We start from the raw sequence: 27,574 nt of genomic DNA, 5'->3' as shown, positions 1-27,574 counted from the left end.
GTTATGAAGGGCATCTAGCGCCATGTTACCGATGACTCAGTGGGTGCTTTGGTCTTGTAACTTCAGTTATATTCTTGTATATTTGTGTTTTCCCACCAATATTTACTTTTTTTTTTAATGTTTGTATATTTTTGAGAGAGAGAGAGAGAGAGAGAGAGAGAGAGAGTGAGCTCGTGCACAGCCCATGAATGGGGGAGGGGCAGAGAGAGAGAGAGGGAGACACAGAACCCGAAGCAGGCTCCAGACTCTGAGCTGTCAGCACAGAGCCCGATATGGGGCTTGAACCCACGAACTGTGAGGTCATGATCTGAGCTGAGGTCAGACACTTAACTGACTGAGCCACCCAGGTGCCCCCACCAATATTTACTTTTGATGATAGTGTGAACAGTGCAGTAAGATTCTTAAGATACTCTTCCTCGTGTGGATGAGGAAAACCCAGTGTGTTCTTTAAGCTATAAAAGATTAGTTAGATGGCTTTCTGTAGCGGTGATACTCAATGTCTGTAAAATCATGCTTCACTTTAACTTCTGTGTATGTTCACAGCATGCGCTGCCAATCCATTTTGAACATGGCGATGTTTCGTTGTAAAAAAGATACAGCAATAAAGTACTCTCGTGCTCTTAATGAACATTTCAGCAGTTTTTTCAAAGTTGCCCAGGCACCTTCTCCATGCATTGCAAGGTAATAAAAAGTCAAATTTAAATTATTTTCAAAATTGAGTTATTTCCTTATTTGCTTCTTGCTTTTGCAACCATCTGTATGACTTTGGCTTTTCAAAAATTGTGTACATCTGTGTGCTAATCTCCTTAAACTTAAATTATTAGCATATTTTTACCTTTTTAAGGAAGTCAAGGTGTTGGCTGATTGAGTAATATAAAAAGATAATTACAGAGAACATAGGGTCTTTAGATTTGCCTGACAACACAAAACAGACGGCAGAGTCAATCAGAGCCAAAGTCTTTTCTCCCTCTAGATGGCATGCCATCTTGGCATTTCAGTAAACAAGAACTTTCCAGAACTGTATGCCCTCCACCTTCTCTAGGATTTATGACAATGACAGTGATTTGAAGAATGAAAAAAGTTCTCTCTAAATTCCCCCCGCACACAACACCTGCCTGTGAACTAAAATTATTTATTTGTTCCTTAAGACACTACAGAACAATTTTTGTGCAGATGTTTTTAAAATAAAGATAGAATTTTCTTCCTGTGGTATCTGCCTAGTATTTTTAAAAATCTGGTCATACTCCTTGAAAAGGTCCCAGTTCTGATAAGTTTTGCTATTTTCAGAGTATCCCCCAGAAGTTGCCCCATTTCTGGCACATTCAAGAGATTCCCATATGGCCTCTCAAAACAAACAAACAAACAAAAAAACCCCAAAAAAACCCAGTCTGGATTGAGAAGTAACTTTGTGCCTCTGAAAATTTTCATGACCCTTCCCTCCAAGCTGTCAGACACATTATTTTAGAGAACTTCACGGCCTGTCCAGCCACGACATAGCAAGCCGTCCTCTGTGTGCCTGACCTTGTTTGGGAGCAGCCAGCGAGCATAGCAGTAAACAAAGCAGAGGGATCTCTGCCCTCATGGAGGCTCCAGTCAGAGCCTTCAAAATGTACACTTTCCTGGGGACCCTTCAGGTCCCTGCAGGTCCCCCGAGGGCAAGGGCACCCAGTCATGCGGCTCCTGCTGCTGGCCCGTCTTCCCATTACTTTTTAGGTGTAAGTGTCTTGTGTTTCGCAGTTGCTGCACATCAAGGTGCTCGTTAGCCTGCATGTACCGGCGCACAGTCCATGTGAGGGTGAAGAGGAGGCCGTGCTTCCCTGATGCATAATACTTCCTGCCCAGTCTCCTCAGAGGCCGTCCTGTGTTCATCCAGTCAGTGATTCAGCAGATGTGTGTCAAGAGCCCACTCTTTGTACTGAGTGCTAGAAATGCAAGGATTTCCTTCAAGAAAGGGAAAGGAATAGACAGAAGGATATAATGGGATGTGACAAATGTGATAGGTAATAGGGAAATGCAAAGAGATGCACGCGTTCAGGTGGTGGCCAAAAGGAAGCCATGATGTTTCCCTAGTGTCTGGAAGAGTGCCAAGTACCAACTTGTACTCAGTAAATGCACAGGATAAAGAATGAATCAATGGGAGGTGAGGGCATCTTCACAGGGAAGCATTGTCTTAGCAGAAGTTGAGGGTGGGGAGCAGGAGGGCTTCTGGGCTGAGGGGTAGACTGCGTAAATGGCGCAGTGTGCCCGGAATCCAGATTCGCCCACCTGGTTCGGTGGAGGACACCTTGCCTCCGTCCTGGTTTTTCTCTACTTGGGGGCCCTATTTTGTTGTATTTTATGAAGTAATTCCCCAAATACTAAGGATAGAAGGGTGTCTGTGATCTGGCAGCAGCGATTGTCATTTTGGCTAATAGACACAGAAACTTTGTCTCTTGGGCTGTGGTCCCAGAGACAAGAAACCCAGAATCTCTGGGTTTAGATGATTAACCAGTTCCCTTCTTTGCCTTTTTGCCTTTCAGAAGCACAGGCACACCGTCCCCTCTCTCCCCAATGCCTTCTGCCAGCTCCGTGGGGTCCCAGTCAAGTGCTGGCGGCGTCGGGAGCAGTGGGATGCCTGTCACCATCCAAAACATGACATCTTCTTATGTCACCATTACTTCCCATGTCCTTACGGCCTTTGATCTTTGGGAACAGGCGGAAATCCTTACGAGGAAGAATAAAGGTAAATGGCTCTGTGGTTGTCATTACTGGAGACGGGGGCTTGGGAGGGAATCACATTGTTACTGAAGGAAAGGAAATGTGTAGGTATTTACTCTTCCCACATTTTGTCCACTCTGCTTCATTGCCCAGTCACAGTTCTTTCTTGTGCTCTGCTGCCTTGGAGCCAGATTTCTGGGGCTCGATCCTAGCAAAATTAAGTTAGAAGTGGTTTTGGCACCTTGCCTCTTTAGAAGTTTTGGCATTGCCGGGGCGTCTGGGTGGCTCAGCTGGTTAAGTGTCCTACTTTGGCTCAGGTCATGATCTCACATCTCCTGGGCTTGAGCACCTCATCAGGCTCTGTGCGGGGACAGACAGCTCAGAGCCTGGAGTCTGCTTTCTAGTCCGTGTTGCCCTCTCTCTGCCCCTCCCCCACTCATTCTGTTACTGTCTCTCCAAAAATAAACAAACATTAAAAAAAAAAAAAAAAAAAAAGTTCTGGCATCGCTATTTCAGCCTGAACTGAAACGCTAGCACGGGGACAAGGTGGACGGGGAAGGAGAGCCCTCAGCCGTCCCCGGGCCCGACAAGCGGAGCCGTGGAACCTCAGCACGGAGGTGCCGGCTTGTTCAGTGTGTGCTGAGAAAAATGGTTAGCAACGGTGGAAGAAATAGGGCAGAGTGAGCACTGTCGAGACCTCTTTGGGAAGGCGGTTGCTGGAGAAGTGCAAGATTTAGGAGATGGCAGAGGGTGTGCTGTTAGAGGGACGGCTCGTTGCAGTGCCGGGGACCGCTAAGGAGATGCTTATGTGTAAATGCCACATTAATGCCACTCTGTAGTTTGTCCTGGCTTCGGGGAAGGTGTGGCCAGCTAGCCGCAGCCACTTAATTTTCACATAGCCTCTTAGAACTTTATTTTCTTTCCTAGCAAACAAATGATGCTTTTAACATGTTGGGATTTGTTTTGTTCTGATTCACACATACATTGACCCAGTAGTGTAAATTGGGTATTTTCCAACATCAGCCACTGTGCCAGGCATTCTGGATTCAACTCTAAAACCAACCCGGTCCTACCCTTCGAGTCCAGCAGAGGGATGTGACTACTGGGCCATTTACGGTAGATCGTGATTTTTTTGCCGTGATGAAGTACAGAATACTGTGGGGATATAGTTGCTGGAACTTTGACTCTTTATGTTTCCTTTATTATTTTTGTGGATGCAAATATGTTTACTTGGTTTTGGTTTTGCTTTGTTTGCAGAGTTTTTTGCTCAGCTCAGCACCAGTGTGTGCGCCTTGGCCCTCAACAGCAGTTTGATGGATCTGGTGCACTACACAAGACAGGGTTTTCAGCGGCTAAAACAAGCAACCAAAACACCTTAACGGAGGCCCAAGTTGAGTTGATGGCTTGGGAACTTTTTTGCACATTGAAAGCCTCAAAAACAGTTCAGACATTTGTCTCATCAGGACACCAAACTCGAGAAGCACCATGAGATGGCCAGGACATTTGTCCACTTACACTTCCAAGAACTTAAGTGATCGTTGGTTGGACATGGTGGTTATGCAGAAGCAGAATGAGGAGGCTGGCCTCAGAGATGATCTTGCCTTTCCTGACTGAAGGACAGAGGTGCAATGTAGACTTAAGTGGGCATATGAGTGGTCTAGAAACATTTCCATACTTCTTTAAACCAGCAGGATGCAAATTGCAGATGAAACGAGGAGAAGCAGTTTCAGCTCTGAGAGCAAGTGCTTGTCATCTCAGTAGCCACCTTAGTCCGTTCCCAGAAGGAAATTTTTTAAGCAATGGATTTTGGTGTAGGGTTTTGTGGATGATTTTTTTTTCTTTTAAGTTTAGGGGGGAAATATTTGTTTTGTTTGGTAAATTCTAACGGTCATCTATAAAGCATAAGTTGTGAAGGAGCCCACTGTACCCCACTTTCTGCCCGTGAACAATCGCTTTGATAATACCAAGTATTGTCATAATTTATAAAATTGAAGGCAACTCTCCCCATTCCCAACCTTCCCGTTGCCTGGAGCACCGCCCGTGCCCCCAGCTCGGGTTTCTCCGTCGCTGCTGCAAGTCCGCCTACGCCAGAGCCGCGGAGGGAGGAGCTGCGGCCCGCGGGGAAGCCATCTTGAGGTCGCATGCGCAGTGGAGGACACAGCTCTGCCATCCCCATCTCCCGCCTCCGTGAAAGGCAGTCACCATTGACTAGATTATGAATTTTCTACCTTGGGGAAGAAGGGAACCAACATTTATACCTGACCAGATGGCTAAAGTGCTTTTTAATGTTTGTTTAAGTAGAGCTGGAATTTGAGGTGCTGATCTGTGGTCTACAGTTATGTGGTAACTCATGTTGTCTAACCAACTCAGAATTTTGTCAGCAAAGAAAAAATGAAATCTACTTCTTAGGCTATATTTTTCTGCTACAAATTATTTTATATTTATAGCAAAAAGTAGACTTTCTGAGCCCTTGATTGTCTGGAGTAAATTAATTCCCTGAGAGGATGTGGGGATTTGGGTGGTTAATTAGACTTTTAAAAAAATCGTCACCATATGCCTTCACTCCAGAGTGGTCCCAGTCAACTAGATTTGATTGGATTAAAGAGGAGCGGTGGCCTTCCCTGGGTTGTTGCCATGTTCTAGACGTTTAACCAAGTTCATGTGGAATGACCTAAAATGGAAGAACACAACTAAAACCCCCACAGAACCGTAAGCACAGAGTTTTTAATTAAAACTTTGAAGGTTATTGGAAGCATTATTTTGAGTGCAGTGTTTTTAAAAGTTAATTCTTTATATCTCTTTTAGAAGTAGAATTTGCACATGTACTAAAATTGAGGAGTGAGTGTTACCTCTGTAGTTGGTTCACTTTTCTCTCCCTTCATCCCATTCTGCCCCTCTGCATTTTGTTTCCTACCAAGAATGTTTGTCATTTTCATATCATTAATGAAGAAGGGAGTAATGAACAGGTTGAAGGTCCATATGAGGAATGTAAAATTTGGTCTGTCTTTAAAGGGATGTGTAGAGGGTGGGAGTAATTATTTTTCATGTGTGAACCGTTTGTGTGAAGCTGTTCCTTCAGTGTCTTTTCTAACCTATTTTGTTACCAGTAGCTAGTTTAGTTTGTTACCTCATGTTTAGGTTAAAGCCAGAGAATTACAACAGTAGTAATATCTGAGCATAAGAATTTGATGTGTGATCTTGATGGACTGGTTTCCCTTGCTGATGGAAAACCTTTTGTTAAATGAACAGTAATTGCATGGTGGGTTGTGGCATTGTGTCCATCTCATAAAATGTGGGAGACCAGACCCCAGAATCAGGTTTATGTGGTTATTTAATGCCGTTTTTTCCCTTATTCACTTGGCCTGCGCCCCCCCCCCCCCCCCCCCCCCCCCCCCCCCCCCGCTTCACCCTGCCATTCCCCAGTGCAAGTCACCTGTCAGTTTGGAAGGGTGTGTTTTTTAGGACAGGTTCTGATCTATGCAGATTGTGTAGGAGTGTGTGTGTGTGTGTGTGTGTGTGTGTGTGTGTGTGTGGTCTGTCCGTGAAAGACAGTGCGCCTGTGACTGAAGACTTTTCTAAGTCAATTTCTCAGCCACTTGTTAAAAAAAAAAAAACACTTGATTCCTTTTCAGTGGCCTTATTGCTTGTGTATAGTGTTGCCCCCCCCACCTTTGTATTAAAAATTTGTCCCCTGAAAAAAACTAACCAATTTGCAGAGATCAATTTGTAGTATTTTGGTCATGGAATATTACCACTTCTTACTGCATTGTACCTAGAAGAGGATTTCCAATGGCCGCGTTTTAAACAGAGTATCTGAAAAATTGTGGCTGATGAATCCTTAATGTTCATAAGGTCTTTTTCCTGTTACAGTTGTATATAGAAGTCTGAACAATTTTAAAAATCACTGCACTTTTTCACTGCATGCTTGAATTCTCAAAGGCAGAATTTTTCTACTAAGGTAGATGATTGAAAGGACTGGATTATAAAATGAGACAAATAGAAAACATCCTGAGTGAAAATCTTGCCTTTGGCACTACAGTTTGTGTGAATGTGTGTGTGTGTGTGTGTGTGTGTGTGTGTGTCTTTATTAAGAAATGGAAAAACACTGTTTTACTTTTTAAAATGTCGAATGTTTCTGTCCTTTCTGGAGATAATTAAAATGTGAATCACTGAACTTGAGATTTTAGCCAGACTAGCGGCCCTGCTAAACAATGAAAAGCACTTCACTGAAATTTACCAAATCACTCTGGGCTAAGAATGTGAAGACACTCCCCGAGCGCCGCCCCCCTCCCGCAGGCATCGGCCAGCCGAATGGCTGGCTGAGAGGACGCGCTCAGTGCCGAATGAGACAAACTGGGTCTGATTTTTCTAAACAACAGGACCTTGATTCTATAGGTCTGTTATGACCAAAATATTTAGCCTTTTCCTGTAGACAAATAGAACACATTTATTTATATCGTTTAACTCCAGATCTCCGGCTGTTGGAAAAACTAACAATTGACCCCTTTCTGGCTGAAAACTTGCCTTAATTGGTACCTTAAACATTCATGTTAGTAGAATTGAGAGCTTATTACTCTTTCGTTATGTTTCCTGTCCAGTAATTTTTAGAAGCAAAAACATAACCATTATGTCCTCTAAAACGAACAGCTCTTATATCTGAGAAATGGAAGGTGTGTGTGTGTGTGTGTGTGTGTGTGTGTGTTGTATGTGTTATGCAAACATTCACACACAGAATATGAGGCTGGTTGAATTGGATTGATCGTGCCTTTGTTGACCAAACGTAATTTTGAAATATGCTAATTTGGGCACAATGCTGTATTATATTGGTATGGCTTTAAGACTTGTTAATGTGGGTCTTGTACCTTTGCTCTTCTGCTTCATGGAGTTTGATGCATATTTGTACACCTTAAGGGGAATGAATCAATAAGGCTTGATTCCCTACCTCCTGCCACAGATTCTACTTTTTTTTTTTTTTCTACTTTTTTCTTAAGGATTTGTTTTCCCAGACACTACACAAATCTTTGAAAAATTTTGCCACTTCACCTAGTACACTCTTTACCATAAATTACCAACATTTAAATTTTGCAAGACTGTTTGGGCTTCTTTCAGAAACAAATGCAGAGATTCGCTCACTGGAAAGTGAGTTATGCAGAGTGGCCATGGAGGAGGAGGGTCCGGATTATGGCGGACTCACTCCTTTGTTCCCTTTCAGTAGAAGGTTGCCTCTTTTGGTTTTGGTCATACTGAGAATTAATGGATGTAAGTTTTTTTCCTGTGCCTTTTTAATCTTCTGTCCTTTTGTTTGCTGGAGGTGGACTGGCAGAATAACGTGTCGGGGGATTTTCCTTCAAACATTGCAAGTGGTATCACTACCATATAAACCTCCAGCGTGCGATCCAGCCGTGTTGGTTTCTTGGTGACGACGCCTGACGACCACTGGCCACGTTCTTTAGTTTTTGTGCTGAGTTGACAAGCACCATCTACTTACGGGGGCTGTGAATTTCCTGTTGTCCTGGGGGAAATCACACTGTGTCCCACTGTGCACCAGGTATCAACAGGTACTGTGATGGGCAGAAAGTGCCTCTATCTCTCTACCCACAAGGGCAGGAAGGAGACCTACAGCCCCCGTGGGCCTAGATGGTACTATATTGGCCTGGAAGGACAAGGGAATAAGACCACTGACGGCAAGGCTGGCCACACTGGCCCGCTGAGAGCAGGCCGCGGCTGACCTAAGGAAGATACCTTGCTTTGCTTAAAAGTAGATGTTTAAGCGATGCTTAACACAGGCAGTATTAACTCCGCCTTTTGTTCAGGCCATCGACCTGTATTGTTAAAATTACTGCACATCCCCCCTCAAATACCAAGTATACACTGTTCATGGTGTGTGTGTGTGTGTGTGTGTGTGTGTGTGTGTGTGTGTGTGTGTGTTTATAGCCATGTGTCCCAAATCTTTTTTTTTTCTTCTGAATGTGATCATGTTTTGGATGATACCTGAGCAGGGTTGCCTTTTTTTTTTTTAATTTATTGCCATTATATATTATATTATATTATATATTTGTTGCTTTCTTGTAACTGTAGAGGAAGTCAAATCTTGGTATTAAAATTGTTTAAAAAAGGAATAAATTGTCCAGTTGATAAATGATCACTGGTCTAAAATAAGAATTTTTCTTTAGCTTTGTGGAGTAACGTGCCAGCTGTGTAGTCCATACAGTGACTCTGTAAGGAGGCTAGGGAGACGGTGATGCTCTCGATGGGAAGACGTGCAACACAAGTTAAGGGGGACTCCATGCATTTTATCTACTTCAGCAATGGAACTGCAACTTGGGCTTTCATGAATAAAATTTAGCTGCCTTGTATAGTCCTTTGGAAGAGACATGTGATCTGTGAAAATTATAGTTTTCTTTTTTAGAAGAAAAATTTGCAAAAGATCTTTCCAAAGATACTGTGCCACAGATCTTTTGTTTGTTCTCTGTAACGAGGATTAATTGCTGTTAAAAAAAAAAACATGTAATTGACTTGTTAATCTTCAAATTCTTTCCTTTTCACAAGAGGATCGAGCTGTAAAAAAAAAAATTAATAAAAATTTAGAGAAATCGTTAAGGTTGAATCCATGCTTTCATTTTGCCTGAATAAACTAATTCCCAAAATTGCTATATATAATTACCATTTATAGCCAAGGCGAGTCTCACATGGTGGAATAACATGCCGTTGTTTGCAGATAAAGTGGGAAAAGAAGTGGGGTAGCGGGGTGCTCATCCTTCCCTTTGGTTTATTTTCAAGAAGTTCAATCACACGCAAATTAGCCTGATACCGCCAGTGTGGCATCTTTTCTTTCTGATACCACCTGCCAGGTACAATGGTGACCATAATTTGCCTATTTTTAATTTGTTTGTGGAGTGGACAGATCTGTAGAATGTTGGTATTGAAAGGAATTAAAAGGCCATCTGGTCTCTCCTCCCTTTGCTACTCTGAAAGAGCTAATGTTCTACACCAGTGGCTTTAGGAAATCAGAAAGAACCAGGGTACTGAAATCTGACTTGGTGAATTTGAATTCTAGCTCCTGAGTTTGCTGTGTGTCCTTGGGCAAGTTGTTTAACCTCTCTGGGGCTTTCTCTTTTATAAACTTTGTTGATTTGGTATCTACCATTATAATAAGATGGTGAGGATTGTACTGGAGGGTATGGAGCATGTTTAGCATAGTGCCTGGCATGAACACTCTTAAATTGGTGGTTCCTTTAATTCCTTCCTGTTACTTCGTTAGTTCACCGCACTGCCCACAGCTCCCCTCCAGCCTCTGACTGAACACTGATGGAGACCTCACTACCCACCACTTTTTCATTTTTTGTTCCTTAGGTTAGGTTGACCTCTACTTATATTGGTCCTAATGAATAGATACCGTCTCTCAGCAAGCTTGTGGTCAAGTCGACAAGCAGCAAGAATGGTAAGCATGCAATGGCACATGTGGGAAAAGGGAGTGTTGTAGTCATTAAGAGAAGGGAAGGGATCTTTATGGAAGAGCGCTCATTTGAAAATAGGCCTGGAAAGATGGGTCATAAAAATCTCTGGTTTTCATCTGTTTCACAAACTATCCATGTCCTATCTTGTCCATTACAGGTTATCAGTAGTGGTTGTCCATTGCATGGTTGTACCAGTTTATTTAACCAACTTCCTTGTTAGACATTGAGATTATTTCTAATTAGGGGATATTATAAAGATGCTTCCACAACCATCTCTGGAGCAAACTGGTTGGACAGATTCAGTACTTAATATTGTGCCATACTGTCCTTAAGTAAATGTGTGCACATATATATTTATGCTGAATTAGATTTCAGCCCTAAAACGTTGAGCATGCATTTCCCAGGACATTTCCAATACTAATGTCATGTTATCATCTAAGAAAACTTTTCTACTAACATCTTAAGTTCAGATCATGTTAAAATTTCTTCAGTTGTCCCTGAAAGGCCTTAGGGCTTATTTTTCAAACCAGGATTCAATCAAGGTTCACGCATAACATTTATTGTATTAAAAATATTTGCGTGTTTCCACAAAGTGTCCTTCAATTCATTCCTTCAACTTCTAGATTTCCTGCAAACTGGGTTTGGTCTTAGAGTCTTGATTGTATTTGGCAAGACCCCACAGGGTATGTGGTGTACTTCACACGGTGTCGCATCAGGAGGCACCTAAACTCCTCAGTGGTGCTAACTTTGAGTGTTTCGTTATGATATGATCACCAGAACGCTGTTGTAAACATGGGCTTCACCCTGTTCCAACATCTTCCAACGTTCAGTGATTTTTAGCATGCATGGATAATCCATTCCCTTACCAATTCTAGATAATCATGTTTAGAAAATGCAAAGGGAGGGGCGCCTGGGTGGCTCAGTTGGTTAAGCGTCCACCTTCGGCTCAGGTCATGATCTTGTGGTTCATGGGTTTGAGCCCCTTGTCATGCTCTGTGCTGACAGCTCAGAGCCTGGAGCCTACTTTGGATTCTCTGTCTCCCTCGTGCTGTCTCTCTCTCTCTCTCTCAAAAAATAAACATTAAAAAAATGCAAAGGGAAAAGTTACCTAATTTGATAGGTGGGAAATAATGTCTTCTGTTCTCAATAGATTTTATTCGTGTGGTTTTTTATCGCCATCACATACCAAGTGCCATTTGCAGTACACGGGTTATGTGACCAGATCCAGTTCAAGTGTCCAATTCGGAGATATGGGGAAGGTTTTCACCCAAATCATATAATGAGTTCACCATTAGGAAGGGTTCTGTTAAGGAAGGGAGAGAGGGGAGAGGGGATGCTGAGCAGAAAAAGGAATAGATGACTTCCCTTCAGGCTATTAATCTTTTTGCTTTTGATTTATGTATTTATGATATTAACCTCTCATGTTATAAGGGTTTCTCTCCAAATTATCTTTTGCTTTTTGGTTTTTATTAGGGCCCCTTTAAACAAAGTTTGTTGAGTTTTAAGTAGGCCAACTTCTACCAATGTCTCTGCAGTTTCTGCTTCTGGTGTCTTGAGGTGTGTGTGGGCTGCTTCCCAGACCCTGAGAGGCCGTTGTAATGTTATTTAAAACCAACAACTCTGAGGTAAGTAGTCATTTCCCTTTGTGGCCTTCTTAGTCTTTGTATTAGCAAGTATTCAGCCACTTGTGGAGCCTGAATTATTTAAATAGATATTTGTTCACGATTTGCCAGAGTTTGTTGGAAATGTAAATTGTCACAATCCAGGCTACTTTTACTTAGGACATCCAGGTGTTTAGAACCCTCCAGGCCATTCCAAACCACTTTGAAGCCCAATGGGTGTTTACCATAATATAATCAGAGTTTTATCTGCTGTTATTCTGGCTGTGCTTAGATAAATGTACCCGTCTAGTCTGTTCTGTCTTAGAACAGGACTCTTCCAGTGCTTGCGGTTTCCGTATAGACCACACTCCGCCGAGAGCAAGGCTGTAGTGAGACATCTAGACTCTGCTAATAAAGACCTGTGTGCCCTTCTAACGGACTGGAGGCTGGGCCTCGCATGCTTTCTAAACAGACAATTCTATTTTAGCTTCAAAAGACCATGTGCCTGCTCCGGGTAAGTGCTGTAAATCACCCTTCTCTGCAGCTCCGGCCTGGCCCGAACATCTCATTTACCGTATTTCATGTGTAGGCGGCAGAAACAATTATGGGTTTGTATCTCTCTACTGCTGAGTATTCCTATAAATGATCATCTAAGCCAACAATACACACATACAGCCATAGGCACACACATTTTTCTATAGGTACATACACAATTAGATGTGAAAAATGAGTTGTATTTGACTGCATGGGCCTTAGAAAAATGTCTTCATTTAACTATTCCATTCCCTGCTTTTCCATCTTTGTCCTACAGTCTCTGAAGAAACTCTTCCCGCAGGTAGGACTTAGCACGCAGGATTGCAGTTGAAGACTTCACAAGCATCTTCACGGAGTGATGTGCTAGAGTGGCTTTGTAGAGCTTCCCAATCATGTAAATTATTTTGGAATTTTTTTTTTATTCCTGTTTTCAACTCATCTACAGATAGGCTATTTTAAAAAGTCAAAGGCTATTAAAAAAAAAAAGTCAAATGAGGGGCGCCTGGGTGGCTCAGTGGGTTAAGCATCTGACTTCAGCTCAGGTCATGATCTCGCAATTCAGGAGTTTGAGCCCCTGTTGGGCTCTGTGCTGACAGCTCAGAGCTTGGAGCCTGCTTTGGACTCTGTGCCTCCCTTTCTCTGTGCCGCTCCCCTGCTCTTACTCTGTCTTTCTCAAAAATAAACATAAAAAGTCAAATGACTTAAAAGCATGTAGACCAAAAATCACAAGGGCAGAGGTGGCTGGGTGACTGGGTTAAAGCATCTGAATCTCAGGTCATAATCTCACAGTTCATGGATGGAGACCTGCATCGGTCTCTGAGTGCCGTCTATGCTGACAGCGCAGAGCCTGCTTGCAACTGTCTGCCTACTGTGTGCTCTTTTTCTCTCAAAATAAACATTTTATTTTAAACAGATTTAAAAAATATTTTTTGATGTTTGTTTTTCAAGAGAGGGACTGAGCAGGGAAGGGGCAGAGAGAGGGGGAGACATAAAATCTGAAGCCGGCTCCAGGTTCTGAGCTGTCAGCACAGAGCCCATTCAAACTCCCGGAATGTGAGATCATGACCTGAGCCGAAGTTGGACACCGCACCGACTGAGCCACCCAGATGCCCCAAACAAACATTTAACAATCAACAACAAAAATCACAAGGGCAAACATACTTCATCCCTTTCCCTCCAGAGCTAACAGCCATTAATTTTGGTGCATCGTATTTCAGAACTCATTGTGCACTTATACATTATTTTTAAACATAAATTTGGAGACTATTCTGATCCTTTTCACTTTACATCAGTGTTTTAATGGTAATCCTATTTTGGATGCAATATATTGTGTAATAAGGATACATCTCCCTTTATGTAAACATTCTCGCCTTATGCGTACGAGTCTCCCCGAAGCCCCAGCCCCCTCTTCTTCTGTTACGAACAGCCGCAGTGAGGGATCTTTCTTTTCTTTTTTAGGAATCTTGATATACACATCATTGTGCAGTCTCTCTAAGTATTTTTACAGGATAAATTTTTGTAAGGGGAATGTCTATGTCAAAAGATTAAGTCAAATTTAAATTTTTTGATGTTGGCAAACCTACTTCTCCCATAAAGTTCTCATAGCAATGGTGGATGGGTATATACATTTTTCCTTTTTTTCTTCATTATGATATGTATACTCTTTAATCCTCCCCTCCACACTTACCCTCTGATAACCATTAGTTTTTTCTTCATAGTTTAGAGTATGTTTCTTGGTTTATCTCTCTACCACCACCTCCAGCCACCTTTTTGGGGGGCTTGTTTCTTAAATTCCACGAGTGAAATCATTAGGTATTTGTCTTTTCTGACTAACACTTCGTTTAACATTATATTCTAGCTCTATCCATGTTGCAGGTGGCAGAATTTCATGCTTTTCTATAGCTGAATAGTAATCTGTTGTGTATATAACGTATTTATACATTCATCGGTAGGCACTTGAGCTGCTTCCATAATTTGGCTATTTTTAGGTTCTTGTTTTTTGTTTTGTTTTTTTTGAGAGAGTACACATATGGATGGGGGAGAGGGAGAGAGAATCTTAAGCAAACTTCACTCAGTGCAGAGCTCTATGCTGGGCTCCATCCCATGACCTCAAAATCAAGAGTCAGACACACAATAGACTGAGCCACCCAGGTGCCACTATAGTTTGGCTACTGTAAATAATGGTGCTACAAATGTAGTAGTGCATGTATCCCTCTAAATTAGTGTTTTTGTATCCTTTGGGTAAATACTCAGTAGTGTGATTACTGGATCATAGGGTATTCTATTTTTAATTTTCTTGAGAACCTCCATACTGTGTTGCAGGGTGGCTGCACCAGTTTGCATTTCCACCAACATGCTGGAAGGTTCCTTTTTGTCCACATCCTTGCCAACACTTGTTTCTTGTGGGTTTGATTTTAGCCATTCTGAGCAATGTGAGGTAATATCTCATTGTGGTTTTGATTTGCATTCCCCTGATGATAAGTGATGTTGAGCTACTTTTCATGTATCTGTTGGCCATCTGAGTGTCTGTGGAGAAATGTCTGATCATGTCTTCTGGTCAGTTTTAGATTGGATTATTTTTAGGGTATTGAGTTGTATCATTTCTTTAGTATTTTGGATACTAACCCTTTATCAGCCACGTAATTTGCTAGCATCTTCTCCCACTGAATAGGTTGACTTTTAGTTTTGTTAATTTTGCATTGCAGAAACTTTTTATGTAGTCAATAGTTTGTTTTTATTTCTTTGACCTCAGGAGACCTACTTAGAAAAATGTTGCTACAGCTGACATCAGAGAAAATACTGCCTGTGCTCTCTTCAAGAATTTTTATGATTTCAGGTCTCACATTTGGCTTTTTAATCCATGTTGTGTTTGGTGAAAGATAGTGGCCCAGTTTTACTCTCTTCTGCATATTGCTGTCCTGTTCTCCCAACACCGTATGTTGAAGAGACTTGTCTTTTTCCCATTGTATATTCACTCCTCTTTTATCGAAGATTAATTGACCATAAAGTTGTGGGTTCATTTCTGGGTTTCCTCTTCTATTCCATTGATCTCTGTATTTTTATGCTAGTACCATACTGTTTTAATTACTACCACTTTGTAATATAACTTGAAATCTGGAATTATGATCCCTCCAGATTTTTTCTTTTTCAAGATTGCCTGGGCTATTCAGTATCTCTTGTGATTCCATACAAATTTTAGGATTGTTTGTTCTAGTTCTGTGAAAAAAATGCTGCTGGTGTATTGATAGGGATTGCATTAAATCTATAGATTGCTTTGAATGGTATAGACGTTTAAACACTTTTGTTCTTCCAACCCATGGGCATGGAATGTGTCTCCATTTCTTTGTGTCGTCTTCAGTTTCTTTCATGAGTTTTTTGGAGAATAGGCTTTTCTTTCACCTTCTTGGTTAAGTTTATTCCTAGATATTTTATTCTTTTTGGTGCAATTGTAAATGGGATTGTTTTCTTAATAATACTCCATTGCTTACACCTCAAAAAGCATCACCTATGAGCTGCTTACAATTCCCATTTCTTTTTTTCCAACCCTGTAGGAGGCAATGATCAACCCCTAAGTGAAACTGCACACATCATTGATACCCAGCATTTGAAGCTCCATTAATCTTTAAAACATACTCCTTGTCCAAGCAGACAGCATTTATGCTAGATAAATTGGAAGCTGTGAAAGATTGGCACAGTTTTGAGGATATATGGAATGAATTTCACCATAGGTTTCTCTATGGCCTACAGAGATCAAATCTAAAATTTGTCACAGGTCAGTCCCCAGACTCACTTGATTATAATCCTATTAACCTGACAATTTGCTTATTTTAGATAAAGCCAGAAGAGCAAGGGAAGACTGCGTTCTTATCCCTATGAAGTTTAATTCTATCCATTCAATAGTCTGAGCGATTCCTTTGTGTAAAGTGACATGCTTCAGAATGTGTGTAGCACAAAGCTTAGGTCAGGGTGCCTGTCTTCCAGATGGCATGTCTCTTCCATCCAGGTGACAGATAACTTCAGATCTGGTAGCTTTCCATTCAGATAATCGCCATTGTCCTTGCCTCTGGCCAGTCTTAATATAGATGCTATTGTAAAACTGTTCAGACCCTGTAGCTACACTGTTCAGACAGAGTTATTTCAAGCTTGACAGCATGGCGTAAGTCAGGTATCTATTAGGCAAAGGACAGCACTCCTCTTGGGCCTATGTTTTTGTCCTGAATTCCCCAGAGCAACATCGAGCCACACAGCCTTTTTCCTTTTATTTACCACCTCCATGATACCTCCCCATCCTCAGAGCCCAAGAAACCTAGAAAATGAAAACATGGAGAAGGGGAGAAGAACATGTGTTGACTTGTCCTGTCTACCTTCCAGTTTGTATTTTTAAAACCACCTTCCAAATTAGTATTATCATGCTTTACGGATGATAAAATTTAAAGATGAGTAATTTATGGTCAAGCAGCTCGCAGAAGGTGAAATCCAAATTATGATACTGATTTGTCTGACTTCATTATAAAGAATTTTGTTTATGAGAATGAACTAGAGGAAACGTGGCTTTTATGAGCTGTTTTTTTAATAAGCTGTTTTAACGTCCTCTACCACCAGTATCATAACACTCTTTTAACACTTAACCACTTTTGGATTATACTAAAGGCAATTAGTAAAATTGGATTGTGGGCAGGAATTAGAGAGGTTTTATAAAATGGAGCTTGAGGGGCACCTGGGTGGCTCAGTTGGTTAAGCATCTAACTCTTGATTTGGGCTCAGGTCATGATCTCACAGTTCCATGAGTTTGAGCCCTGTGTCGGGCTCTGCACTGACCCTGCTAGGAGCCTGTTTGGGATTCTTCCTCTCTCTGCCCTTTCCCTGCTCTCACTTTCTCAAAATAAATAAATAAAAAGAAAAAAACCTGTAACGGAGCTTGAGAAGGAAGTCCTGAGACTATGTAGTCACTAGACCAGGACCAGCGCGGTGGGGGGTTTCCCAAGTCAGATGCTGCCTCACACGCGCCTTGTACGTTTTCTCCATTTACCAGCACCAGTCAGGACACAGGTACACTGCTAGTGCTTGCTGAAATAAATAGGTTTTTTCCTTTTTATGAGGACATGCATTATTTAATAATTTAAAAAATATCACTAAATTCTACTTGTTATAAACCTTTAAAGAAACTAGCATAAAACAAAGGTTTTAAAGTCATGCAATGCAAAGTAACTTCAAAGGTTAAAATCCCATCAAATACAAAATAACTGAAACTGGCAACAGCGTGAATCCCCCAGGGTCCTCCAAGTTGTAGAGCAGTGGGACCAGATAAAAAACTTTAGCTTAGAAACTGATGACTTTGAAATACATGCTATCCTAAAGTCTATGAAATAATAATCATCTGATATGTTACATGTGATGGATTAAAATTTAGAGATACACAGAACTCAATAAAATGACCACTGTCCTACAAAAATCATCATCTCGGGGGAGGGGTGTACACATCAGCACTGCTCAGAAAAGATGTAGAACACTTTAAAGCTATGGGCAAGCATTCATGCACTTTATATGGTAGTTTTGTCCATATAAATAACTCACCAGACTTGGCTCTAAAACACCTATTTTCAAAAGGCAGAGGAAATAAATATGTCCCTATTAAATAATTTCAGCATCTCCTGACTTTGTTTTGGCTAAGATGACAGCATCACTGGATTCATCAAAATCCCCATATATTTCCTGGAAAGCAATATTCATTATAGCAACACTTTTTAAGTTCGAATATATGTTTTAAAACTATATTAATTACATTAATCCCAGAATATTTTAATTCTCCTTCGTATCCAGTGCTTAACCCAAAGTTGGATAAACTTTATCTTGACTCTTATACCCTTATATCCACCTCAGATGGGAACATAAGTGGATCGGACTATGGAGTAGAATTACTGTGTACAAAAATGTCACACGCAGATGTGTTTCCACTTGACGGGGACGTTAATCAGCCATGCGGAGGCTCCTCTCTTCTCTGCCGTTCTGTGTGCAGGCATTTGCGTATGCGTATGTGTTTTTGTGCATTTTTACACAACTGATGAATATCCATGATCATTTAATGGATAGGTAAGGATAGTCAAACGCATTGTTAGTTACCAGGAAGTTAGGAGAATTTCACATATGGACACTTTAAAAAAAGATACCCTGTTGCAATAAAGCAAAACTTGTAGGTTCTTACATTAAACCATTAAATGTTTGGTTCTACTTCCTTAATTTCCTGACGCTACATCTTTCATTACTTACCAAATATACATTCCTGTAAGTTAAGTAAATCCCTGGGCTGGGTTCTTTCCTTGGCTCAATGTCTTTGCTATTTTTAATGTGCATGGAGCTCTCTCCTTTCAGCAGAGCCCAGAAGCCTAGGTCAGCTGAGACCCATTCTCCTAAAACTTTACAACTCTCTACAGGCATATTTACAAAGTGTTACCTGAAAATACCAAGGAGCCACCAGACATTCCATTTGTGTGCAATCCATTAAAAAGAATTTACATTCATTCCACTAGTTAAGAATTAGTTACTTCTCTGGCTGTCTTGAAAGAATGTGGTAGGTTTGGGTCAACAAAACCGTCTCTGGCCTCTTCCTCCCCTTATTCATAGGTATTAGCCACCCCACAGGTGTAAACCTGTACACCGAGAGATCTGTGTGCATAAATTGGAGGAGATCTGAAGCAGAAAAGCGTATAGGGTTTTGACTATAATGTACCTCTGGGGATTAAGTAAAAGCCACAGCCAACCAGCTAGCTCTTGAAGATTATTAATAGTGGTAACGAGGAAAACATTTTGAACCTGGGCCTCAAATTGCACTCTGTGCTAAGCAATGCAGACACAACATGAAATGAATGAATTTTAACAAGTTTTAGCTTTAGGCTTCTCATTAGTGCCCCTTTCCCATGTGTAATGTGCAGAATGCACCACTAGAGAGCAACCATTTCCCTTAGGAAAGAAATTCATGAATTGAACCACATGGAGGTACAACTTCACACCCAGCAGAATGGCTACAATCAAAGAAGACAATACACAGTGTTGGAAAGGATGAAAAGAAATCAGGAAACTCGTAGTGTGCTGATGGGAATATAATATAGTACAGCCGCTGTGAAGAAGGTTCGTAGTTTCTTAAAAATCGTTACCACACAGCCCAGCAATTCCACTTGTATGAACCTATGAAGATAAATGAAAACAAGCTTACGATAAGACATGCTCATGAACATTCATGGCAGTAGTAAAAAACAAATGGAGACCAGCCTTGAAAATTCTCCAAACAGACAAAACCAATTTAGTCATATAAATTTGATTTAGCTTACTTCGCAAGACTAATTTGACCTAGGTCATTTATTGTTTATGCCTCTGAAAATCATAAGAAAAACTTGGACAGTTTCCAAAGTTGGTATGAAGTAACACAACGACCAATGCCCCATCATTTAAGAAAATACTAATAGATTCTAACAGTGTGAAGAATAAAGTTACTGCTTTCTCACTGTAAAAGCTGCTTGATAACAAATACTCTCCTGAGTCTCATTCCACATTTTGGTTTGAGTGTTTCTGGTGTGTACATAACAAACTTTCACTAATTAACCACTATGGTGATTGACTGGTTTTACTTCTGTTACTTCTGAACTTTTGACAAAAGAAGTAGGATCCAAAGAAGACCCTGAATGTCTCCAAGGCCAGTGACCAAACAGGTGCCCGAACCCGTATCACTGCTTTCTTGCTGACCTTGGAATTTGAAGGGAAGTCTCTCGGAGATCAGAGCTCTGTTCTCCGTGTTTTGAGCTCTCCAACTTCATTGTGCACACCTGCACTTTGCTTGTTGAAGCTTCTTGGTTCGTCCCTCTATTCTGTTCAAAGAGTGGGGGTGAGGGTGGAACGTGATTCCCTGTATTTTGAAACAGTTGTTGGAAAACAGGGACTCTGACAGTTAAGACATTAAAGGCAAAAATGAGTTCCATCTGGCCTATAGATGAGGCTCTTGTGCCTTTTTGGAAAATGGCTGATCTTCTGAAGTTGTAGTGGCCACTTTGGGGAAGCTTTAACTTAGATAGGTCCACCTTAAGCACTCTTAGAAGATTCCAAACCTTTCAGTGACCATGGAATGCATTCTTTAAATGACATGTAGAAGCTCCTAAAAGAAAAAAATGACTCCAAAAAGCTCTGAAAAAGTCCTCACAGCACACAAATAAAAAGTATTTGGCCATCTAAGCAGGTACTCAATTTAGTCCATCTGCCAGAAACAGTTTGGCAACAATTCTCTTAACTTTTGTACCTGAGATGAAGCTACAATTAAAAAAAAAAAAAGGTCTAAGATCTTTTTGGAGGTCTGTATGTTGATGTAGGTCTATGTATGTTACAGACAGGTGACATTTTTCTCCTTCTAGATGGTATTACCAAAATGTAAAGAGCTCTATTTAAAGAGAAGTGTTTTATCAAGATACTCTCAGGAGTATAGAAACTAACCCAAGTGTTTATCATCTGAGATAATCCTTGATAAATACAAGCTAATTTAAATGTGCTGGTTTAATAAAAGCAGGTATGTCTTCAAAATTGCCAAAAAATTTAGTTTGAGGTCTAACCCAAGCATAATTGTTTAAAGTAATAAAGTTTATATGAACTTCAACGGAATAATGGATGTTCATTGAATATCTAAATTACTTCCAAATTCATATTTAGCATTTAATGTTTATCTACTTTGGCTTTTTAAATTTTCTACAGAGATAAAAGCTACTTGGGTCCATTAATATGATTCATGCCACACTGAAAAATTTACTATAAGGAATAATACTTTAGAAATTGTAAAATATATTTATAAATTTGCCAATCCACACTTACTTTATTAGTTTTCATCTAGGAATTAAAGATCCTAACAATTAAGAATTCTAATATATATAATTAAAGCTACTAGAAATAAATAGGGCTAAAAAGACTACTACTGCATATGAAAAGTAGGTAAAGAAATGTGGTTTTTTAAAATAAGAAATAAAGGACTTTTACGGTTTTTTTCTTGTTTTTAGTAAAAATTAAAAAAAGTATTTACTTTTTTTGTGTGTGTCCTAAAATGATTGCTCCAGAATAAGGAAAAAGGACAAAACCTAACTGGATACTTACAGAGGGTTTGTGAAAAGGGAATCTTGAGAAAGGAATTTTATATGTGATCAAGCTTTGAATGGGCTTGTTTTAAAAAAAACTTTTAATATTGGGGCGCCTGGGTGACTCAGATAAGTGTCCAACTTCAGCTCAGGTCATGATCTCACCCATTGTGGATCTGACCCCCACATCAGGCTCTGTGCTGACAGCTAGCTCAGAGCTTGGAGCCTGCTTCAGATTCTGTGTCTCCCTCTCACCCTCCCCTGCTCATTCTCTCTCCCTCCTCTTCAAAAGTAAACATTAAAACAAATTTTTAAAAGACTTTTAATATCAGAAGTATACTTATGCAAAATTAAATTTTAGTTTCCTCTGTTAAAACAACCAAGTTTTTTCCTTAGATTACTCGTCTGCTCTTAATAAGAAATTATAAACAAAGTTGGGTTTGTTTGTGGGTTTTTTTGCTATTAATGTAATTTGCCTACAAAACAGATTGTGTCTTATGAGAATAATTTGTGGTTCAAGTCTTTATCAAGTGTTTGGTCACTTAGAAAATACTGGCATTTTCTCTATTAAAAAAGCTACGGTTATTTTTGTTTTGTTTTTTCAACTTTGATTCTTTTGCATTTTCAACTTTGATCTTTTGCCACTTTGGTTGAATGGATAACTAAGTATTATCTCACAGTGACTGATGATCCTATCTGATCAAATGTTTTAAATCTTTTTACATATTTGACAAACTTCTCTCAAACAAATTCTGAAAGTAAAAGAAGTATTTAGGCTTATTTGGGAAACATCGAATAATATTTGTTTAACCTTCTTAGATCATATTTCAGAGATATGTATAGTTAAGATAATAAGAAATTATAAATTTTTTAAGAATTTCAAGTATGTCCTGGTATAGTGTTATTAGTCATAATGTCAACTATTATCTTAAAATATATTTCACAAAAATAACCAAATTTTACATGTCAGTTGTATCATTTTGGGGTTGTATATAGAACTCTCGCTAGACCCTTTTTAAGTGGCTTTTTTTTAAGTCTTTTGACATTTACAGATAGTTGTTTTACTCTGATGGTTTTGCAGAAGTGTTCCTGCAAAAATGCTTCATTTTGAAAGAAATTTATGTAAAAGACCTTGACAAGTACTCCAAAATGCAGGCTTCTGACAACTTCATAACACTCAACTGGGTAAGAATTTCTAAAGCTCTAATAGAAAATTGATTCATAAAGCTGCTTACCCAAAGAGACACAAAACAAGAATTACAACTAAATGAACTTATGAAAATGATTACAATTTTTATGACTTCGTTTAGAATGCTGCCGGTTCTTTAATGTTTTCCAGATTTAAAGGACCCCTTTTGCTGCAACTCTCTTCAGCTCTCCACAACTTACAGCAAGTTGGCAAAGTGTATGTTTGCAACAAAGGTTGCAGTATTTATCCCTTTCTCCTCACCTGATGTCTGAATTTGGAAACTCTTATACCACTAGATATACTGCCATGAAAAATAAGAATATTTAATTAGTTCAATAAGAATCTGTTCTCTTTGTAAGAGGACAGTTGGGTAAGTCCTAGGCTTGGCTTCCTAGCCTCAAGCTTTTGAAAGTCTAGTCTGAGATTCATTATGAAAAGTCCTCGCAAAGCAGATTTAAAAGAGTCTATATGGTCAATCACTATTCTCGATGTACTTGTGTAATCAGGCCAACTTCACTGAAATTAGATTTAACTTGCAAACAAATTAGTCTTACTGTGGTGATCGCTGGTCATAATGGGAGTGATGAGATAAATTACATTTCAGTACTACATCTTTGTGGACACTGAATTCTAATGCTGTTTGCCTTTGAGGTTTTCTACCAAAAACTACACTGGATCCTGAATTCTTTTATTTGCTCCAATATTTGGATAGAACTCTCCAAACACCTCCAGTTTCCTCCCACTCTTTTGACTAAGAATCACTGTGAAACCAAAACTGCTCTTTTCCCGAAGCCATGCAAACTAAAGCTGGACAACTAGACACGAACCTCAGAGAAATCACAGCAACTCATATGTACACACGACACTGCAAACCAGAAAAATCTGTCAGATTGCCACTGACTCCCAGATGTTCCGAACTCAACTGACCGCTCTCCAAACTCAAAAACTAAGTTTATAATTTGCTGAAACTATTAATCTTTGGTTTTTCTTTTGTTTCCACAGACCTGCATCTCATTAAATTACCTGTTTGCTCACATTATATAGAGGCCTAATTTGAGTAAAGGCTCACCTAAAACATGACAGGATGAACATAAGGAAGCTCTAAGTAATCATGAGGATGTGCATGCTAATATGTCATGTTGTGCCTATGGAAATAAATGGGTTTCATTTTACCCTCAGTGGTTCTCTCTGCTGTGGGGAATTTTTCAGTCCTTGGTGGTGTTCTTATGGGCCTCATGCTCACCTCTCCAGTGCACAGTATACTCTTGAGGGTTTTAAATGTCTGTCAGCAGCCACTCACATGCCAATTATCATCAGACAACTGGATGAGATCAACAATAACCACATAAGTGATGAAGACAGTGACTAGATGGCCCTCTAGGCTGATGACTCAACTGGATGGAAATACTGACCACAGGCTTCTTCGACCTGACTACATCAACGGTGGTAACTGAGAATAATGCTATACCGGTTAGTAATACTCAGCCTGCTAAGAAAATTGCCAAAATGGGGTGAACTGTTAAACAAGTGGCGACCAGTCTAATTATGCAAAATAAACAATAATTAATTAAGCTTAGCTTGGTCAAGACTAACTTGACCTAGGTCATTTCTTGCTAATGCTTCTAAAGTTCATAAGCAAAATTTGAAATGTTTCCCAGAGTTGATTTGAGGTAACCAATGACCAATTCCCTTTCATTTAAGAAAATTCTAATATTCTAATCACTGTGAAGAATAAACAGGCACTGCTTTATTACATAAGCTGTTTGATAATAATATACCCCTGAGCCTCATTCCATGGTTTGGTTTGAATGCTTCCAGTGTGTGTCCAATAAGCTTTTACTAATTACTACTTTGGTGACTGGTGTTACTTCTGTTATGTGTAATGCTGCTGTCAAAAGTTCAGAAATAACAGCCAAAATTTGGAAACAGTCCAGATGTCCAGAGGGCGAATGGATAAACAACATGTGACATATGCAGTAAAAATGCTACAGTACAGATTGATTTTTGAGGTGAACCTCAAAAAATATGTACTAAGTAAAAAGTCAGATGCAAAATCACCATATAGAATATGATTTCACCTACATATATTTATAGATAGAAACCAATCTTAGTGGTTGTCTGGGGATAAGTGAGATGGACTGCAAGAAGGCCTCATGAGAATTGGAGGGTGGGGAATGAAAATGTTTAAATCTGGATTGTGGTGGTATTGGCACAGCTCTAAACTTACTAAATCATGGATTGTAAACAGTGAGTTTTCTATAAATTGTACCTCCAAAAAAGCTGGATCCCAAAAACATACTGACTGACTGCACTAGACTAGGTACTGAGAAATGAAACAAGTGGAAGGAAACCTAGAGCACTGTTAGACTGTAACACAAATAGCCACTGTATCTTTCAGTCCTGAGCTCTGGTTTCCAGACAGGAAAAAAGATCATTGTTTGCAGATGAATGGGGGGAAATCAGGGAATTTATGGTCAAGTAAAAATTTTATTACTTTTGGCTAGAGGCCAGAAACCTAAAGAAACTTGCAAGTTTCAGGCAGAATGTAATTATTTTCTGAATGAACACCAGTACTCTGGAGTCACATTTATGAAGGGATTTATAACATCAAGTTAACTTAAGGATCTGGTGTGTATAAAATAACTGATAAACTTAAGACAAGTGATGGCATAGATGTGTCTAAGTAATGTTACTTATCATGAATTATTCTTTATAAACTAATATTTATTCACAAAAGAACAGGTATGACAAATATATGGGAATAAAAAGCTCAGTCTGTTAAACTCTACTAAGACATTCAACAGATTTTACCAAGGGCTCTAGTAGTAATAAGAGAAGGGTAAATGAGTACCAAGAAAAAGCTGTGCCCTTTTCTTTGGCTGTAGAATCGCAGTGGCCACATTCTACTTGTGGGGGTTACAAAGACTAGATACATATTTTTTAATAGAATACTTTATTAAATAAGTCCTAGACCCAACCTGGGCCTTGAACTCAACCTTGAGATCAAAAGTCACATGCTCTACTGACTGAGCCAGTAAGGCACCCTCTAAAGGGCTCTCCCATTACTGTTAGTGCTTGGACAAAATAAAGTAAAAACTTTTAAATGCTTACTAGATTCTCAGAAAACCAGGGAAACTTCCTATGAGCAGGAATGGTAAGTAAACAGAAAAGCCTTGGTTGCCCAGAGGGAAAATGCCCTTATCAGCACTCGGATCGGGAGACGAAGCCTTGGATGACCAGTAAGGGAGGAGACAAACCTGAGTACCCCATATTAGGCCTGGAACCTTGAAGAGAGCTTAAGTGTCCCAGGGGCAGTTCCTGGCCTACATTAGATTTAAAACCTCTAGATTCCCACAGGTTAATTCCAGAAAGCATTTGCCACACACAGAATGACACCATAAGGAAAAATCCAGAGATGATAAACAGATTTAAACCCCCCCCAAAACTTCAGATATTAGAATTACCAGCCACAGGATATAAAGTTAACTGTGTTTAAAATGCTCAAAGAAACAAAAGAATTAGCAAAAGAATCAAAAAGCTTTAGGCCAAGCCTATCTAAAAAAGGAATGAAATAATACTTTTGGAAATGAAAAACACAGCAGTGAAATTAGAGATTCAATGGTTTAACAGCAAATTATTTCATTTCCATTTCACCTCTGTGTAAAGTCCCAGAAAAAGTGGTATTCAAAAAGAGTCCATAGTTGAATCTTTCTGAGTAGAAAGCTACATGATGGATAATCTAGATGCATTTTAATGAAACTATAGATCAGACCAGATGAAAAGATCTTAACAGCAGAAAAGTAAAATGGGATCCTGTAAGAAGGGAAGGGTGGCAGTTGAGTTAAAATTACAAATGAAACCAGATAATAGTGGAATAATAACTTCAAACTGTTGAGAGAAAAGTTATATTAACTAGAACCGTACACAGTATAACTATCAAGAGTAACAATAAGTGTTGTATACTTGAAATTTGCTAAGAGTGGCCCTTAAGTATTCTCCCTGGACACACACAGGTAACTGAGATGATGGATGTGTTAACTGGTTGTGATGATCATTTCACAAAGAATGTGAATGTTAAATTTTTAAAAAAGATCTTAAGCAATCTCTAGCCCCACACGGGACTCAAACTCAAAACCCTGAAACCGAGAGTTGCATATTCTACTGACTGAGCCAGTCAGGTGCCCCTATGTTCTACACTTTAAATATTCAATTTTGTCAACTACAACAAAACTAAAAACAATTTTTTAATACAAAAATGGCAGTAAAATGACATTTTCAGATGAACAAAAACCCACGTGGCTACTTGAACTTCTACAAATACATCCTTTAGAAAACAAATGATCTCAGTAGGCATGTCTGAGATACTCAAAAGTGATCAAAGTGAACCCAAATAAATATTAATGTATAAATGTGGGTTGGGTTAACAACTAAAATGCTGGATAACAAAGGCTGGAAGACAGGTGATGAATTTTAGTGTTCTAAGGCCCTCAGTGTTCCAGCAAAGCACTTAACTTACTAATTAGATTGTTGAAGATTTCAACACACATTTAACATTAACTACTAAAGGAATAAAAAAGTGTGAGGGAAAACACAAAAAAAATCACTGAAATGAAGGCAAAAGTCTTGGGGCAGAAACTAAAGTGCTGGTAAAATTTCTGACAACTTAATCTGTTCCCCACCTCTCCCCCCACCACCCAAAACACACAGGACAAATATGGATAACAAATTAAAAACCTATGTACAACATCCTAATTAAATCACACATATCAGGAACCCCAAAATTTGAGCATATAGAAGACCTGTGTGAATTAGAAACTGAGCAAGGAGAAAGCAACCACATACATGAGCTACAAAAGCAGGAAACAAACTCACCGGAAAATGCAGATGACTAGCTGCTCCAGCACTGAAACTAGATATCGAGTTCTGCGTTCCCCAATAGCATGTGAGAGTGCAAAATGTTTGAGACAGGTCTGAATGGGCTGGAATATTTTT

The 27,574-nt window shown here is 39.7% G+C and overlaps 1 protein-coding gene across 9 annotated transcripts in view; it reads left to right on the top strand.

The window, feature by feature from the left end:
* AFF1 (AF4/FMR2 family member 1) overlaps positions 1-23,790 on the top strand; it is a 211,735-nt gene extending 187,945 nt beyond the window's left edge. For 6 of the 9 annotated variants that reach the window (XM_029943456.1, XM_029943437.1, XM_029943445.1 and 3 more), the window contains 3 exons: positions 544-681; positions 2,520-2,722; positions 3,955-6,325. In XM_029943456.1, coding sequence (XP_029799316.1) covers positions 544-681; positions 2,520-2,722; positions 3,955-4,076 — 463 coding nt within the window. In that variant the 3' untranslated portion in view covers positions 4,077-6,325. Of the gene's footprint in view, positions 1-543; positions 682-2,519; positions 2,723-3,954; positions 6,326-10,050; positions 10,139-11,689; positions 11,780-12,080; positions 12,270-22,474; positions 22,579-23,584 lie in introns of those variants that run through there. The other 3 variants (XR_003910457.1, XR_003910450.1, XR_003910455.1) reach the window with 3 other exon arrangements.
* The last annotated feature ends 3,784 nt before the right edge of the window (positions 23,791-27,574 follow it).

This window comes from Suricata suricatta, chromosome 1, assembly GCF_006229205.1.
Source record: "Suricata suricatta isolate VVHF042 chromosome 1, meerkat_22Aug2017_6uvM2_HiC, whole genome shotgun sequence".
Taxonomy (NCBI): Eukaryota; Metazoa; Chordata; class Mammalia; order Carnivora; family Herpestidae; genus Suricata; species Suricata suricatta.
This window is presented reverse-complemented; position numbering and strand designations above follow the sequence as displayed.